The sequence below is a fragment of the Mirounga angustirostris genome, unplaced genomic scaffold, assembly GCF_029215605.1.
Source record: "Mirounga angustirostris isolate CCGP_5_RB_7025 unplaced genomic scaffold, mMirAng1.0.hap1 SCAF_4, whole genome shotgun sequence".
NCBI classification, from domain to species: domain Eukaryota; kingdom Metazoa; phylum Chordata; class Mammalia; order Carnivora; family Phocidae; genus Mirounga; species Mirounga angustirostris.
The window spans coordinates 1,631,897-1,644,684 of record NW_026991712.1 but is presented as its reverse complement, the minus strand read 5'-3'; the positions used below and the strand labels follow the sequence as shown (position 1 = coordinate 1,644,684).

The 12,788-nt window shown below is 62.7% G+C and overlaps 2 protein-coding genes across 2 annotated transcripts; both read right to left on the bottom strand.

Moving 5' to 3' along the window:
* Positions 1 to 1,771: 1,771 nt before the first annotated feature.
* Positions 1,772 to 3,268, bottom strand: SLURP1 (secreted LY6/PLAUR domain containing 1). The gene is made up of 3 exons (XM_045895561.2): positions 3,177 to 3,268; positions 2,708 to 2,827; positions 1,772 to 2,362 (listed from the first exon to the last, which is right to left on the bottom strand). The coding sequence occupies exons 1-3, from the start codon at positions 3,235 to 3,237 to the stop codon at positions 2,163 to 2,165; spliced, it is 381 nt and encodes a 126-aa protein (XP_045751517.1). The 5' UTR covers positions 3,238 to 3,268; the 3' UTR covers positions 1,772 to 2,162.
* Positions 3,269 to 7,921: 4,653 nt separating this feature from the next.
* Positions 7,922 to 9,895, bottom strand: LYPD2 (LY6/PLAUR domain containing 2). The gene is made up of 3 exons (XM_045895560.2): positions 9,835 to 9,895; positions 8,683 to 8,802; positions 7,922 to 8,194 (listed from the first exon to the last, which is right to left on the bottom strand). Exons 1-3 carry the CDS (start codon positions 9,893 to 9,895, stop codon positions 7,989 to 7,991), a joined length of 387 nt encoding a protein of 128 aa, XP_045751516.1. The 3' UTR covers positions 7,922 to 7,988.
* Between the last annotated feature and the right edge of the window lie 2,893 nt (positions 9,896 to 12,788).

Here is a 12,788-nt window from a genome sequence, read left to right as displayed (position 1 = left end):
GCCCCGGGCGCCCTGGGCTGGCCACGCTGGGCCTCGCACCTGCCCTGAGCAGCCAGTCCCCGGCCTGCAGGGGCGCTTGGGTATCTTCGTGGAGTATCTGTCTCTTCGCCTAAGAGGTGTTCATGCAGGTCCTGGGGGGCACATACAGGCAATGGGGGAGCTTGGAGATCACTGCAGTTGTCAGACAGGGACAGATTCCCCAGAGGGACTGGGGACAGGAAATGGTGTGCACACAGCAGGTCTGGGTCCCAGCAGGTGCATTGAGTGGTGGTGGCCAGTTGGCACCCTGGAGCAGGGCAGGAGCTGGGGGGGCAGGACAGGGCTGGGGGTCTATAGGAGGTGTTCAGGACAGTCGGGGGCATCTGGGCTGAATGTCACTGTGTCCCAGGGGCACTGCAGTTTCTCTGTCCACTCAAGGGAGGCACACCCCAGCCAGGTGGGAGCAGGGAGAGGGGAGGCGCTCTCGCTCTTTCTGTTTGGAGGCGGTCCAGCCACCGAGGGGAGGAGGGTCTTGCTGACTAGGGCACAGTGGGGTTCGAGCAGCCTCCCCCATCCGCCTGTGGATGACCTCCCGTCCTTCTGCGTTCTCTGTGACCCCACGAGCCACCTCCTCCATCCTAAGGCCCCAGGTGCCCCTGCCGGTGTGAGCACCCCCGGTCTGCACTGCGGCCACCCCAGGGCCAGCCCCCCCAAGGCCCAGTCTGTGGCCTCCCCAGCTCCTGAGGGGGACACGGGCTGTGCAGGGCTGGGAGGTGTTCTCAGGCCTGCAGACGTCAGGGGCTCTCCTCGGGCTCTTCAAGGTGGCAGCTCCCGCCCTGGGAGGGCCCGGCAGCCGGCGCTCAGGTGGTGATGGGCAGGGGCGCCCTCTGTTGGCCGTGCCGATGCTGTGCGGAGGCCCCGCAGGTGCATGGGGCCCCCCCACCTGTTTTCCCCAGGAACGGGGAGGCTGCCGAGCGTCCTACCGGCCCACCCCCTCTGCGTCCTGGAAAAGCTCAAAGGCAATGCCCTTGTTGCCCACTGGAAGCTGAAGCCAAGAGCTGCAGCGTGATCCTGCTCAGTCCCCACTTCTGAGGTGGTGGCCCTGGCCCTTGCCTCCAAATCCAGGGCCCAGTAGAAGTTCTCTGGAAGGCCGGCCATATGCAGACCCTGGAAAGCGCCCAGCCCAGAGGGCACCGGTGGGCATTTGGCCTGGAGCGGGGCAGTGGTACGCTGCCAGCGTGCTGGGTGCGGCTTCTGCCCTCCACCTCCCTCCAGGGCTGCAGAGCCAGGTCACGACCAGGGCCAGCTGGGGAGACTCGTGAGGGGAAAGCAGGAGCCTGAGGTTCAGCCCCCTGGGGCCACTGCTGCCCGTCTGCTGCCTGGGGGTGCTGCTGCCGGCCCAGGGGGCACAGAGCCCAGCGCTGGCCTTGGTATCTGGGATGAGCTGGCCTGTCCTTGCACACGGTTCCATGCGCACGGTTTCTTCTCATTTCAGCTGTCCCCAGGGCCAAGGACACGGTAGGCCCTTGTCAGGGGAGGTGACTGAAGCCCGTGGAGGTGTGCAGGTGTCCACTGGCCCAGATGCGCCCCACCCCACGTGCTCCCGGGGAGACCCGGGCTGGGCGGGCAGGCTGCCGGCACGTCCACGGGCTCCCTTCCCAGCTTCCCCGTGCTGGACCCGTGGAGCCGGACATGCCTACCCTTGACTCCAGCTTCCTTCCCACCTGGGGGACAGGGGGTGGGGTGGGGGCGATGCCTCCGGGGGCTGAGGGGAGACTGGGAGTGGGGCCAGACTTCCCTTAGGCTAAGGAACTGGTCCTGCTCTGAGGTGGCGCGGGACTGGTTTGCAGGAAGCCCGGCCCGGGATGCATTTCTCTCCTGGAACCTCTGTTTCCCCTTCTGTGAAATGAGTATGAACGGCCCTAGGTGAGAAGGGGGGTCAGGTGTCCCGAATGGGCCTGGCTCAGCCCGGCACTCCTGAAGGCTGGCTCCGTGGGCTCTTGGCACCCAGGAAGGAAGGAGGTCGCCTCTGCCTCGGCTTTATTTATTCTCTGTAAGTGTGGGAGACAGAGAGTGCCCCTGTCAAGGTTCTCGGCCCTTGGGCCCCGTGATTAACCTGAGGCTCAGGGAGCTCATGGAAGCACGTGGCTACGTAGAGATGATCTCCGGTGGGGCCGGGCCCTTCAGGGAAGGAGGCGGCCGAGGAGTGTGGCTCCCAGCGGGGCCAGGGCCCCGGCACCCAGCCTGCTGGCCTGCACGGAGTTGCACAGGTCATGGAAGCAGCAGTAGACGGGGTGGGTGGTCCCCATGCTGTCGGGGTCGGTGGCTATGCAGGAGCTGGTGCAGGAGCAGGTCACCACAGGGCTCTGGTTGAAGGGGTACTCTGCAGGGGTGGGCAAGCGTCAGAGCCTGCTCCTCCCCTGCCCAGTGCCCTCCCCAGCTGGCCCAACCTCCAGGCACTCGGTCCGGCCCTTCCTGACTGACTGCTCCAGTGAGAGCCGGTGACCCCCAGACTAATGGCTGGGCCTGGAAAGTCGTCCATGCTCCTCGCTCCAGGACCCTGCTCGGTGTGCAGTGCAGCCGTGGGGTGGGGGCCTAGAGCCCCAAGGCTGACGCAGCCACCCCAGAGCCAGTCTGTGGGACCTCCGCCGCTGCCCTCTCCAGCCCCAAGGACCATTTGGGGAAGGTGACCGCTGTGGACCCCCCGCCCACGGTGGGCTGGACTCACCTGACTCCATCTGCACCACCGTGGTCTTGCAGGCCGTGGCATCTGGCTTGCAGTAAGAAATGTTCTTGCACAAAGAAATGGGTGTGGGCTGCTCACATGTGAAGCATTTGAAGGCCTCACCTGGGCGAGGGATGGGGCAAACCTCATCACCTGGCCTTGAGACCCATCTTGGAGGCTGGAGCCCAGGCCCTTCCAGTCTAGCCCCTGGGCATACCCCACCTGGAGTGTCTCCCTTCCCATCCCTGCTTGGGGGAGGTAGCTCGCCTCGCTGGGACCCTTCAAGGCCCAGCCTATCCTGAGCAAAGGCTCTAGGGCCCAGGAGGCTTATTTAGGGCAAGGGAGATGAGCCTAGGGGATGCCCAAAGAGGCGTTCTGCCCAAGCCGCGGAAGGGCCTTCCCCTGCCAAGGAGATGGGCCAAGTGAGGCCTAGAGACATGTCCCTTGTGAGCCACACCGCCGTCCCACTCACCGGCACGCAAGCTGGAGGCTGCGATGAGCAGTAGTGGGAGCACGGCCCTGCACCAGGCCATCTGCCACACTCAGAAGCCAGGAGGGGCAGAGTCTGGGCCACCTCTGTGGACACTTATACCCTCCCCTCCCTGCAGTGCATGCCAGGGTGGTGGCGGAAGTGGCGTGTGAGTCAGCGGGGTGGCCCGGGGTAGAAGTGGGAGGTAGCGGGCGGGACGGTGGGCCGGCGGGCCAGATCACTCACAGGCCTTCAGGGAGGGGGACCCCCATTGCTCAAGCCTGTGTAGTGCCGGCCTGCACGGATGCCACACGGGCACTGAGCCCCATTGGGCAGGCCCTGGCCTGGACTCAGGCCAGTCTCCTTCACACCCAGTTGTCCTCCCTGACATAGGTGCTCACCAGAGCACAGGCCCGGATGGGGGGTCAGGCCAGGTGCAGAGGAGGGTGAGTGCCTGGTGAGGTGTGGGGATGGTGTGATGTGGGGTGGTATGGGCCCCCCGGGCTACCCTCGGGCTGATGGATGTGGGGCTCCAGACAGGCCCCGCAGTCACTAGCCCCTTCCCTACAAATGACCTTGAGGCCAAGCCTGAGTTTCCCGGTTTAGGCCCCAGACAACAGGGTTCTGCCCACCCCCCACCTCCCAGCCTGACAGCCTTCTCTGACTTTGTTCACTGCCCACCTCCCACCGCAGGGTTTCCCATGCCCACACCTTTGTCTGTGCTCTGCCTCTCAGTGGACACCATCTCTGGTCTCCCATCCTAGCGTCAAATCTTCCCCATGCTATAAGGCCCAGTCCAGGTGCCCCTCACCCAGAGGCCTCCCTGATGTTCTAGACTCTAGTTTCTCTGTCCTCTGACAGCCTAATGGGTGGATGGGAGGGTGGATGGATGGATAGATGGATGGATGAGTGGGTGAGTAGATGGATGGGTGAGTAGATGGATGGGTGGATGAGTAGATGGATGGATGGGTGGGTGGGTGGGTGAGTAGATGGTTGGATGGGTGGGTGGGTGGGTGAGTAGATGGATGGATGGGTGGGTGGGTGGGTGAGTAGATGGATGGATGGGTGGGTGGGTGGGTGAGTAGATGGATGGATGGGTGGGTGGGTGGGTGAGTAGATGGATGGATGGATGGGTGGGTGGGTGAGTAGATGGATGGATGGATGGGTGGGTGGGTGAGTAGATGGATGGGTGAGTAGATGGATGGGTGAGTAGATGGATGGGTGGATGAGTAGATGGATGGATGGGTGGGTGGGTGGGTGAGTAGATGGTTGGATGGATGGGTGGGTGGGTGAGTAGATGGATGGATGGATGGGTGGGTGGGTGAGTAGATGGATGGATGGATGGGTGGGTGGGTGAGTAGATGGATGGATGGATGGGTGGGTGGGTGAGTAGATGGATGGATGGATGGGTGGGTGGGTGAGTAGATGGATGGATGGATGGGTGGGTGGGTGAGTAGATGGATGGATGGATGGGTGGGTGGGTGAGTAGATGGTTGGATGGATGGGTGGGTGGGTGAGTAGATGGATGGATGGATGGGTGGGTGGGTGAGTAGATGGATGGATGGATGGGTGGGTGGGTGAGTAGATGGATGGATGGATGGGTGGGTGGGTGAGTAGATGGATGGATGGATGGGTGGGTGGGTGAGTAGATGGTTGGATGGATGGGTGGGTGGGTGAGTAGATGGATGGGTGAGTAGATGGATGGGTGAGTAGATGGATGGATGGATGAGTAGATGGATGGATGGATGGGTGGGTGGGTGAGTAGATGGATGGATGGATGGGTGGGTGGGTGAGTAGATGGATGGATGGGTGATTGGGTGAGTAGATGGATGGATGGATGGGTGAGTAGATGGATGGATGGATGGATGGATGGATGGATGGATGGATGGATGGATGGATGGATGGGCGAGTAGATGGGTGGGTGAGTAGATGGATGAATGGGTGGGTGGGTGAACAGTTGGATGGGTGTATGGGTGGATGAATAGGAGGATGGATGGGTGGGTGGATGGGTGAATAGATGGATGAATGGGTGGGTGGGTGAGTAGATGGATGGGAGGGTGAGTAGATGGGTGGATGAGTAAATGGCTGGGTGGGTGGGAGGGTGATGTTTGAGGGAGTGGATGGGTAGAGGGTGGAGTGAATGGCTGGAGAGTACATGAATGGAGGGAGGAAAGATGGGGGAAGAAGGTAGATGATGGATGGAAGAGTAATTGGATGGGTAGGTGGCAGATGAAAGAATGTGAGGGTGCTACAGAAGGGTATGGAGTCATACCCCAATCTCCCGGCAGGATGACATGCTGGGAGGAGCTTGGTCTAGCACTCAGGAGGCCTGGGTTTTGGTCTTAGCTTTGCTGCTGGCTCCACGTGTGGCCTTGGAGTGACTCCCTTGCCCCTCTAGACCGCATTCCTGTTTGTAGGATGAAACTAGGGACCCAGGGCAGTTTCGAGGACAGACATGACCTGGCCTTGTGGACTGAGGAAACAAAGGAAGGGCGTTGCTTGCAAAAGAATAGATGGCGGTTGCTGCAGCTCCAACAATTGGGCCTCACGTGGCAGGTGCAGGCGCGGCCAGCGGCCAGGGTGCCCTTCCCCAGGGCAGCCCTTCCCTGGGGCCTGGTCCACGATTGCGCCCAGGATGTTGCAAGAGGAGCCAGGGAGTGTCTAGTGTGGAGTCTGACAGGTTAAGTGGGTCCCAGCCCCGCCTGACCTCCTGTGTGACCAGTCTGCTCACGAATCCCTCTGATCCCCTTTCTTTCACCTGTAAACCAGGCAGAGCATCCTGTGCCTCGGAGGGCAGCTGTAAAGACGAGGGGGTGGAGGGGACCTGGAGCAGCCGTGGGGCGAGTGTGCCGAGAACACGGCTGGCATGGGCAGGAGGGGGAGAGACGCCGTGTGCTGTCAGGAGCTGCCTGGAAGGGCCCTTGCTCTGGCTTCAGAGGGGCGGGAAGGTCAGGTGGGAGCAGTGGCCAGGAGTGGGGCACAGAGCTTTCCCATGTTTCCCCGGAAGGCTGTGTGTGCGTGTGCGTGTGCGTGCGCATGCACGTGTGTGTACTGGGTCCCAGACCAGGCTCTAAGACTCAAGTGACCCCACCACTCTCCTCACTTTTGTGGTAGACACAAGAAATGCCAGGGGAGAGGTGTGAGGAATTACTGGACGGGGCCTGCTCCGTGGCAAAGTCAGAGCTCAGAGCTACAACCCCAAACGGAGGCGTCTTGACAGCACTTGACCGCGCCTGGCTTCCCGAGTTCCCTGCCCTTCCCGGAGTCTGCCAAAGAGGTCCCTGGCAGGCGGCGGCCATGCTGTGCGGTCAGCCTGTGCTGGACACATGGGGTGGGGGCTCGCTGGGCAGTGGGGGTTCTGTCCTCCAGGGTCTGGCTCGGGACCAGAGCCCCTGAGACTGTAGGTCTTGCCACAGGAGGCAGAGGTGTGGGGTTCCTGGCGTCCCAGGGATAGGGGGCCTTCTGGCCACTGGTCTCCTCTCCCAGAGGCTTGGGGTGTCCCTTGCCCCAGGACAGTCCTGCTTCAGGTCCTGGCTGCCCCCTGCCATCCAAGAACAGGGAACCCCAGAGAGGGGTGAGGGCTGGTTGTGAGAGCTCTTGGGACTCAGAGTTAGAGGCCAGTGGGGAGAACCCTCATGAGTAGGAAGAAGGGCTTCCCAGCCCCATCTCAGCTTGGCTGGACGCCACTGCTGTGCCCCGCCTCCCAGGCCCAGGCTCACCCAGGGGCCCAGGAGAAGCTGCTGGAGCAGGAGGACAGAGAGGAGGGGCAGGTCCCAGGGTGACCGAAGGCCCTCTCCTCCCTTGCCCGTCTCACCTCCTCCAGGTGGTCCTGGGGAAGGGCCGACATTGGGCGGGAGAGCTGGGGCCTGTCCTTCCTCAAGTACTGGGCCCTTGCTGTGTGTTGCCAGGACCGCGTGTGTGCACATACATGTGTATGCGTGTGGATGTGTGGGCATCAAGCCTCAACCCAGATGCAGGCCTGGGAGCCCTCTGGGGACAAGAGGCCTGTGGGGCCGGTGACTCCCGGGAGGATGATCTGGGGGATTTGGTGCTGGCCATGGCCAAGGTGGAGCGAAGGTCCCCTCTGCACTGGAGCTTGGGCTGCCCCGGGCACCCAGGGAGTGGCGTCTGGTGAGCCGGGAGAAGGCAGGTGGTGGACGTGCCCGGCAGCATCCCCTGCCGCCCAACATAAGGGGACCGTGTCCAGGGGCCGGGTGAGCAGGCAGTAGGTGCTGCATGGATCGACCCCGGATCCCAGGCCACTCGTAGCCCGCCTGGATCTCCCTTCCCCCTGGCTTGGCCTGCTCTCCTCCACCCAAGCAATCTCTCAGTCACTCAAAGCCCGGCCCTAACGGCCCCCTCCTCTGAGAAGCCACCTGTGACCCGGCCCTGGCAGGAGCGGTGCTGCCCCTGCCTGTGGGGTCCCACTTTCTGCCCCACTGCCGTCAGGCCCCCTGCAGGGCCCAGAGAGCAGAGCCCTGCCTGGTTTGCTGGCCTAGTGACCATCCCTGCTCAGCATGTCTCGGGACATGGACAGGAGACAGAGAGGGGCAGCCATGCGGGTGAGGAGAGCCCCAGAGAGAAGCCAGAGGCCAGGAGGGGCAGAGACGGACCAGGAGAGGAGGGGCTGAGAAGGGGCGGGAAGGGGACACAGGACGAAGGGGACAGAACCAGACTCGAGGCTCGAGGCCCTCCCGCGCTGGTGGGCAGGGCCGCCCGAAAGGAGATTCAGGAGGCCTGGTGCAGGGACAATGCTTCTTCAGGGGCGCTCAGGGCTGGTTTGCACGGGAGGAGGGGGCGGGGCTGGGGGGGGCTCTAGAGGCTGAGGCTCCAGAGCAGGAGGAGCGCCGGCACCAAGGCCGGGCTGCGGCTGCCGTCCAGGCCGGGGGCCCCGTCTATGTTGCAGAGGTCCGTATTGCAGCAGGACACAGGCCGGGTCTGGCCGATGCCGTCCACGTCCGAGGGCACGCAGTGGACCGCGCAGGCCTTGGTCACCGTGGAGTCCCCCAGGAAGGGGTACACTGTGGGCCATGTTGGATGCCTGGTCAGCTCGCGAGCTTCAGGGACCCCACACCCAGCCCCATGACCCCAGGGTGGGGTCAGTCCCTCTGTGACCCGGCCCCCCCCCTTCCTTCCGCCACTGTGGGCTGAGTGCCGCCTCTGTGCTGGGGACACAGCGACTTGCGCAGGATTTCTGGCTGGATGAGGCAATTCCTTTCCAGGTAATCCCCAGGCAAGGTGAGGATTCCTTTCCATTAAAGGAAAGAAGGGAGGAGGGAGGAAGACCTAATTGCTTGGACCAAAAACCCTTTTGCAAAAGGCTAAGGCGGTGGATGCGCACTGTGCATAGCTGGCCAGGGGTGACGGTCCTGGAGGCAGCTCTGACCCTGGGACCCTGGCCCCGGCCCACCCAGCCCCCGCTGACCTGGCCCCCGGCCCACCCAGCACCCTGCCGCCCTATCTCCAGGGGGTAGAGGGTGGTCGCCCCGCCCACCCAGCCCCCGCTGACCTGTCTCCAGGGAGTAGAGGATGGTGTTGCACATGGTCTCGTTGGCATTGCAGGTGGCAATGGTAACACAGCTGGACACATCAGTAGGCTCGTGACAGGTGTAGCATTGCAGGGCCACCACTGGATAAGAAGGGACAAAGGACGCATCAGGCAGGCCCTGCCCCTCCCCAAGCCCGCTGTCCTGGAGGCCCAGGTTTGAGGGGGACCATGCCATTCAGGCTCCAGTTGCCCAGCCACCCAAACTCTGGGAGGACTCAGGAGGCTTGAGCTGTGGTCCTTAGAGACAGAGTGTGCCCCTGACGGGCTCAGCCTGCAGAGCCAGGGTGCGGACGGAACAGCTCTGGAAGCATCAAGGAGGTGCTCCCTGCTGCAGGGTCAGGGAGGGCCTCGGTGTGGCTGGACACCGCCCTGGGGTCCTGATCAGCAAAGAGCAGCACCCGAAGAGCGGCAGTGGGCATCAGGAACAGACAAGGAGGTGTGTGGGGTGCAGGGTGGACCGGGCTGGGCCTGGGGCACCCACGGGAGCCAGCTTAACAAAGGAGGGAAGAGCCACAGCCCAGGGGCCCCGGGCAGGTTGGGGTGCGGGCCAGCAGGGGCGGGGGCCCCAGGGTGCGCCGCTCAATGTCCCACCCCACCAAGGGAGCCTAGGTGGGCCTGACTGGCTCCAGCTGGTCCGTGCACAGTAAGGCCACAGACCCCTCTACCCCCACTGTGTGTCACTGCGTCTCGGGTGGACCTCAGTTTCCCCTCTGGCTGGGGCCCCCTCTACCCAGCTCCTTTTCTGGTTGGGTGTGGGGGCCCCGAGGGGCTGGGGTGTCTCTCCCAGTTGTTCTCCCAGACCCCCTGTCAGCCCCAGTTCCCAGCACCTCCTGGTCTCCCCAAGACACCCCCTGAGGCCTGCCTCCACCATGGCCCCGGAACCAGGGAGCATGATCCTCCAGCTAAAGCCTTTCCGGGGTGCCCACGGCCCCCAGGGACATGCAGTTCTGCTGCCGCCCCAGCCCTGGGGGGCAGCCCCCTGGTACCATGCCCTCCTCTCCCTTCCCTCCCGGCTCACCCTCGCTCCCCGCCCTGCCTCTCCTCAGTCTCCCCGCCTCTCCTCAGTCTCCCCGCCTTCCTCCACTCCCCGGCGCCCCTGCCTGCGCCCCTCACCGAGCTCGTGGCTGCAGGTCGCCAGCACCAGCCCCAGTAGCACCAGCCGTGTCCCCCTCATGGTCCAGTCCTCCCACCGCTTCTTAGCACGCTCGCCTTCGGCCTGCCCGCAGGGACAGTGGACACCCAGTGCAGCCACCCAACCGGTTGGTCAGCCAAGCTGATCTGTGGGACTGGGTTTCCTGTGGGCGGCAGAGGTGCAGAGACCCGCCCCCCTCCGCCCACTGGGGCCCCTCCTGCCTCCACTGGACGCCCCATTCCTCTGTGGGTACTCCTCCTGACCTCCCTGGCCCCTTCCTCTACCTCCCACAGCCTGGGGTCCCTCCCCGGCCCTGATGGCCCCTCTCTATGGTTTGGGGGCCCTCACCTCCCTCTGTGACTCCCTTACCTGGGCTCCCCACCTTCTCCTTCCTCCTCCACCCCTACCCCCACCCTGGTTTCTGCCTCTGCCGGGCACCCTTCCCACTCCAGGGCAGAGTCCGGGTCTAGTAGTTCTGGGTTTGAATGCTAACGGGGTGCCCGACAACCCACCCCCAGCTCCTCTGAGGTAGTCTCGTGCGGCATAGTGATATAGGGACAGATTGCTGCCTGGACAAACAGCCACAGTGTACTCAGAGGGTTATGGGCACAAAGACAGGAAAAGTACTGGGTCAACAGAAAGGTCCTCAATGGAGGCTGGAGATGGGGAGGGGCCAGGGTCGCCTTGGGTACACTAAACCCGGGGTCCACTGAAGGAGCAGGTCCACCTTGGTCTCTAAGGAAGCCAAAGGGGGTGCCCCGCGGGCAGGGCTCTCCTGGCCCCACTGTACGTCAGGAAATTGACAGGAAGGTCCTTGCACAAGGCCCAGACGGGACTGAAGTGCGGCTCCGGCCACTGGTCCCCCCCAACACACACATGCACACAGGCACCCCCACTCCCCCAGAGTGCCTGCACTTCAGCCTCCCCAGGATGTCCTCCACCTGTAACCAGGTCACACCCTCCACCAAGCCCACAGCTGCCAGGGTGAACCCCGGGGTGGGGTGAGGAGGGTTGTTGACAGGTCCCAGGGCCTCTAGCTGGGCAGTCAAGGCCTTGGAGCCCAGACTCACTTGGGTCCACACTGCAACCCCACCCAACTCCTCCACCTTCTCTCAGAGGGTCCAAATCTTACTCCCAACCTAGACTTTGCATCTGCTCTTCCTGCCACCAGGGATGCCCATCCCTCCCCTGCCCTCCTATGGTTGAAATTCTCTGTCTGGGGACTCTCCCCCCACCCCCCTCCCACAGCCTTTTTATGGTCCTTGGCTTTCCTTTGAGATCAGCTCCATGTGGGAACTGAAGGGGCTTGAGCCTCCCTGGGCACTGGGTGGGGCCTGAGGGTGAGGCTCGTGGTTTCCTGTAGCATCCAGCCTGTGTCAGCCACGTCCTCTGCTGGGTCTGTTTTCCTCTCTACAGCTCTGGACGCACACAACACTAACAACTCTACTTTGGATCTAGGATCAGATGCTCCTGGCAGCTGCTGACTTGGGCGGGTCACCTCGCGTGGGCTGAGGAAAAGCAAGCAGCAACTGGGCTTGTCTGATTTTACACTTCATTGCGCCACCACGCTACAACTGGGCGCTGATGCTGGATGCAGCTAACTGGATTAGACACCCACTGCACACACCCTAACTTCCTCCCTCGGTCTAGCCCAATTCCATTGCTGTAGCACATACCAGCCCAACTCCTTGTTCTCAGACCTAAGGGCCCCACCCGTGCTTTCTATCTGGAACACACCCCTGACCCCTGGGCATTCGCTCCTCCTACAGTTTCTGCCTGATCTCTGGGTAGCCAGGCTGAACCTTACTGCAAAGTTGCACCTGTCCACTTAGGTAGAGGAGGAATGTGGCTCAGTCAGAGTCTGGGTGGGCTCTGTCTAGGATGCCTCCATGTTGAGAGGTCTCCAACCACCCCTCAGTTCTACTAGGAGCCTTGAGGGCAGGGCTCAGAGTTTGACCAGGATCAGGGCTCAGAGTGTGACCAGGTGTCAGGGCTCAGACTGTGACCGGGTTCAGGGCTCAGAGTTTGACCAGGATCAGGGCTCAGAGTGTGACCAGGGGCAGGGCTCAGAGTTTGACCGGGATCGGGGCTCAGTCTGTGACCAGGGTCAGGGCTCAGAGTGTGACAAAGATCAGGGCTCAGTGTGTGACCAGGGTCAGGGCTCAGGGTGTGACCAGGGTCAGGGTTCAGTGTGTGACCAGGATCAGGGCTCAGAGTGTGACCAGGATCAGGGCTCAGTGTGACCAGGGTCAGGGCTCAGACTGTGACCGGGTTCAGGGCTCAGAGTTTGACCAGGATCAGGGCTCAGAGTGTGACCAGGTGTCAGGGCTCAGACTGTGACCGGGTTCAGGGCTCAGAGTTTGACCAGGATCAGGGCTCAGAGTGTGACCAGGGGCAGGGCTCAGAGTTTGACCGGGATCGGGGCTCAGTCTGTGACCAGGGTCAGGGCTCAGAGTGTGACAAAGATCAGGGCTCAGTGTGTGACCAGGGTCAGGGCTCAGGGTGTGACCAGGGTCAGGGTTCAGTGTGTGACCAGGATCAGGGCTCAGAGTGTGACCAGGATCAGGGCTCAGTGTGACCAGGGTCAGGGCTCAGTGTGTGACCAGGATCAGGGCTCAGTCTGTGACCAGGATCAGGGCTCAGAGTGTGACCAGGATCAGGGCTCAGAGTGTGACCAGAATCAGGGCTCAGCATGTGACCAGGATCAGGGCTCAGAGTGACCAGGATCAGGGCTGAGCGTGTGATCAGGGTTATAGCTTCTCTGCTGGGGCACATCTCTCTGCTAGGCTTCCTCTCCAGCTGCCTTTGGGTGACTCCTCTGGGCAGTGTGCCGAACCCAGGAAGGCAGAGGGGTGTCCTCGGCTCCTGGTCACCTGTTCCCCTGTGGGGTCCAGCAGAGTAGACGGATGGCTCCTAAGCTCATGTTTCTACCCCG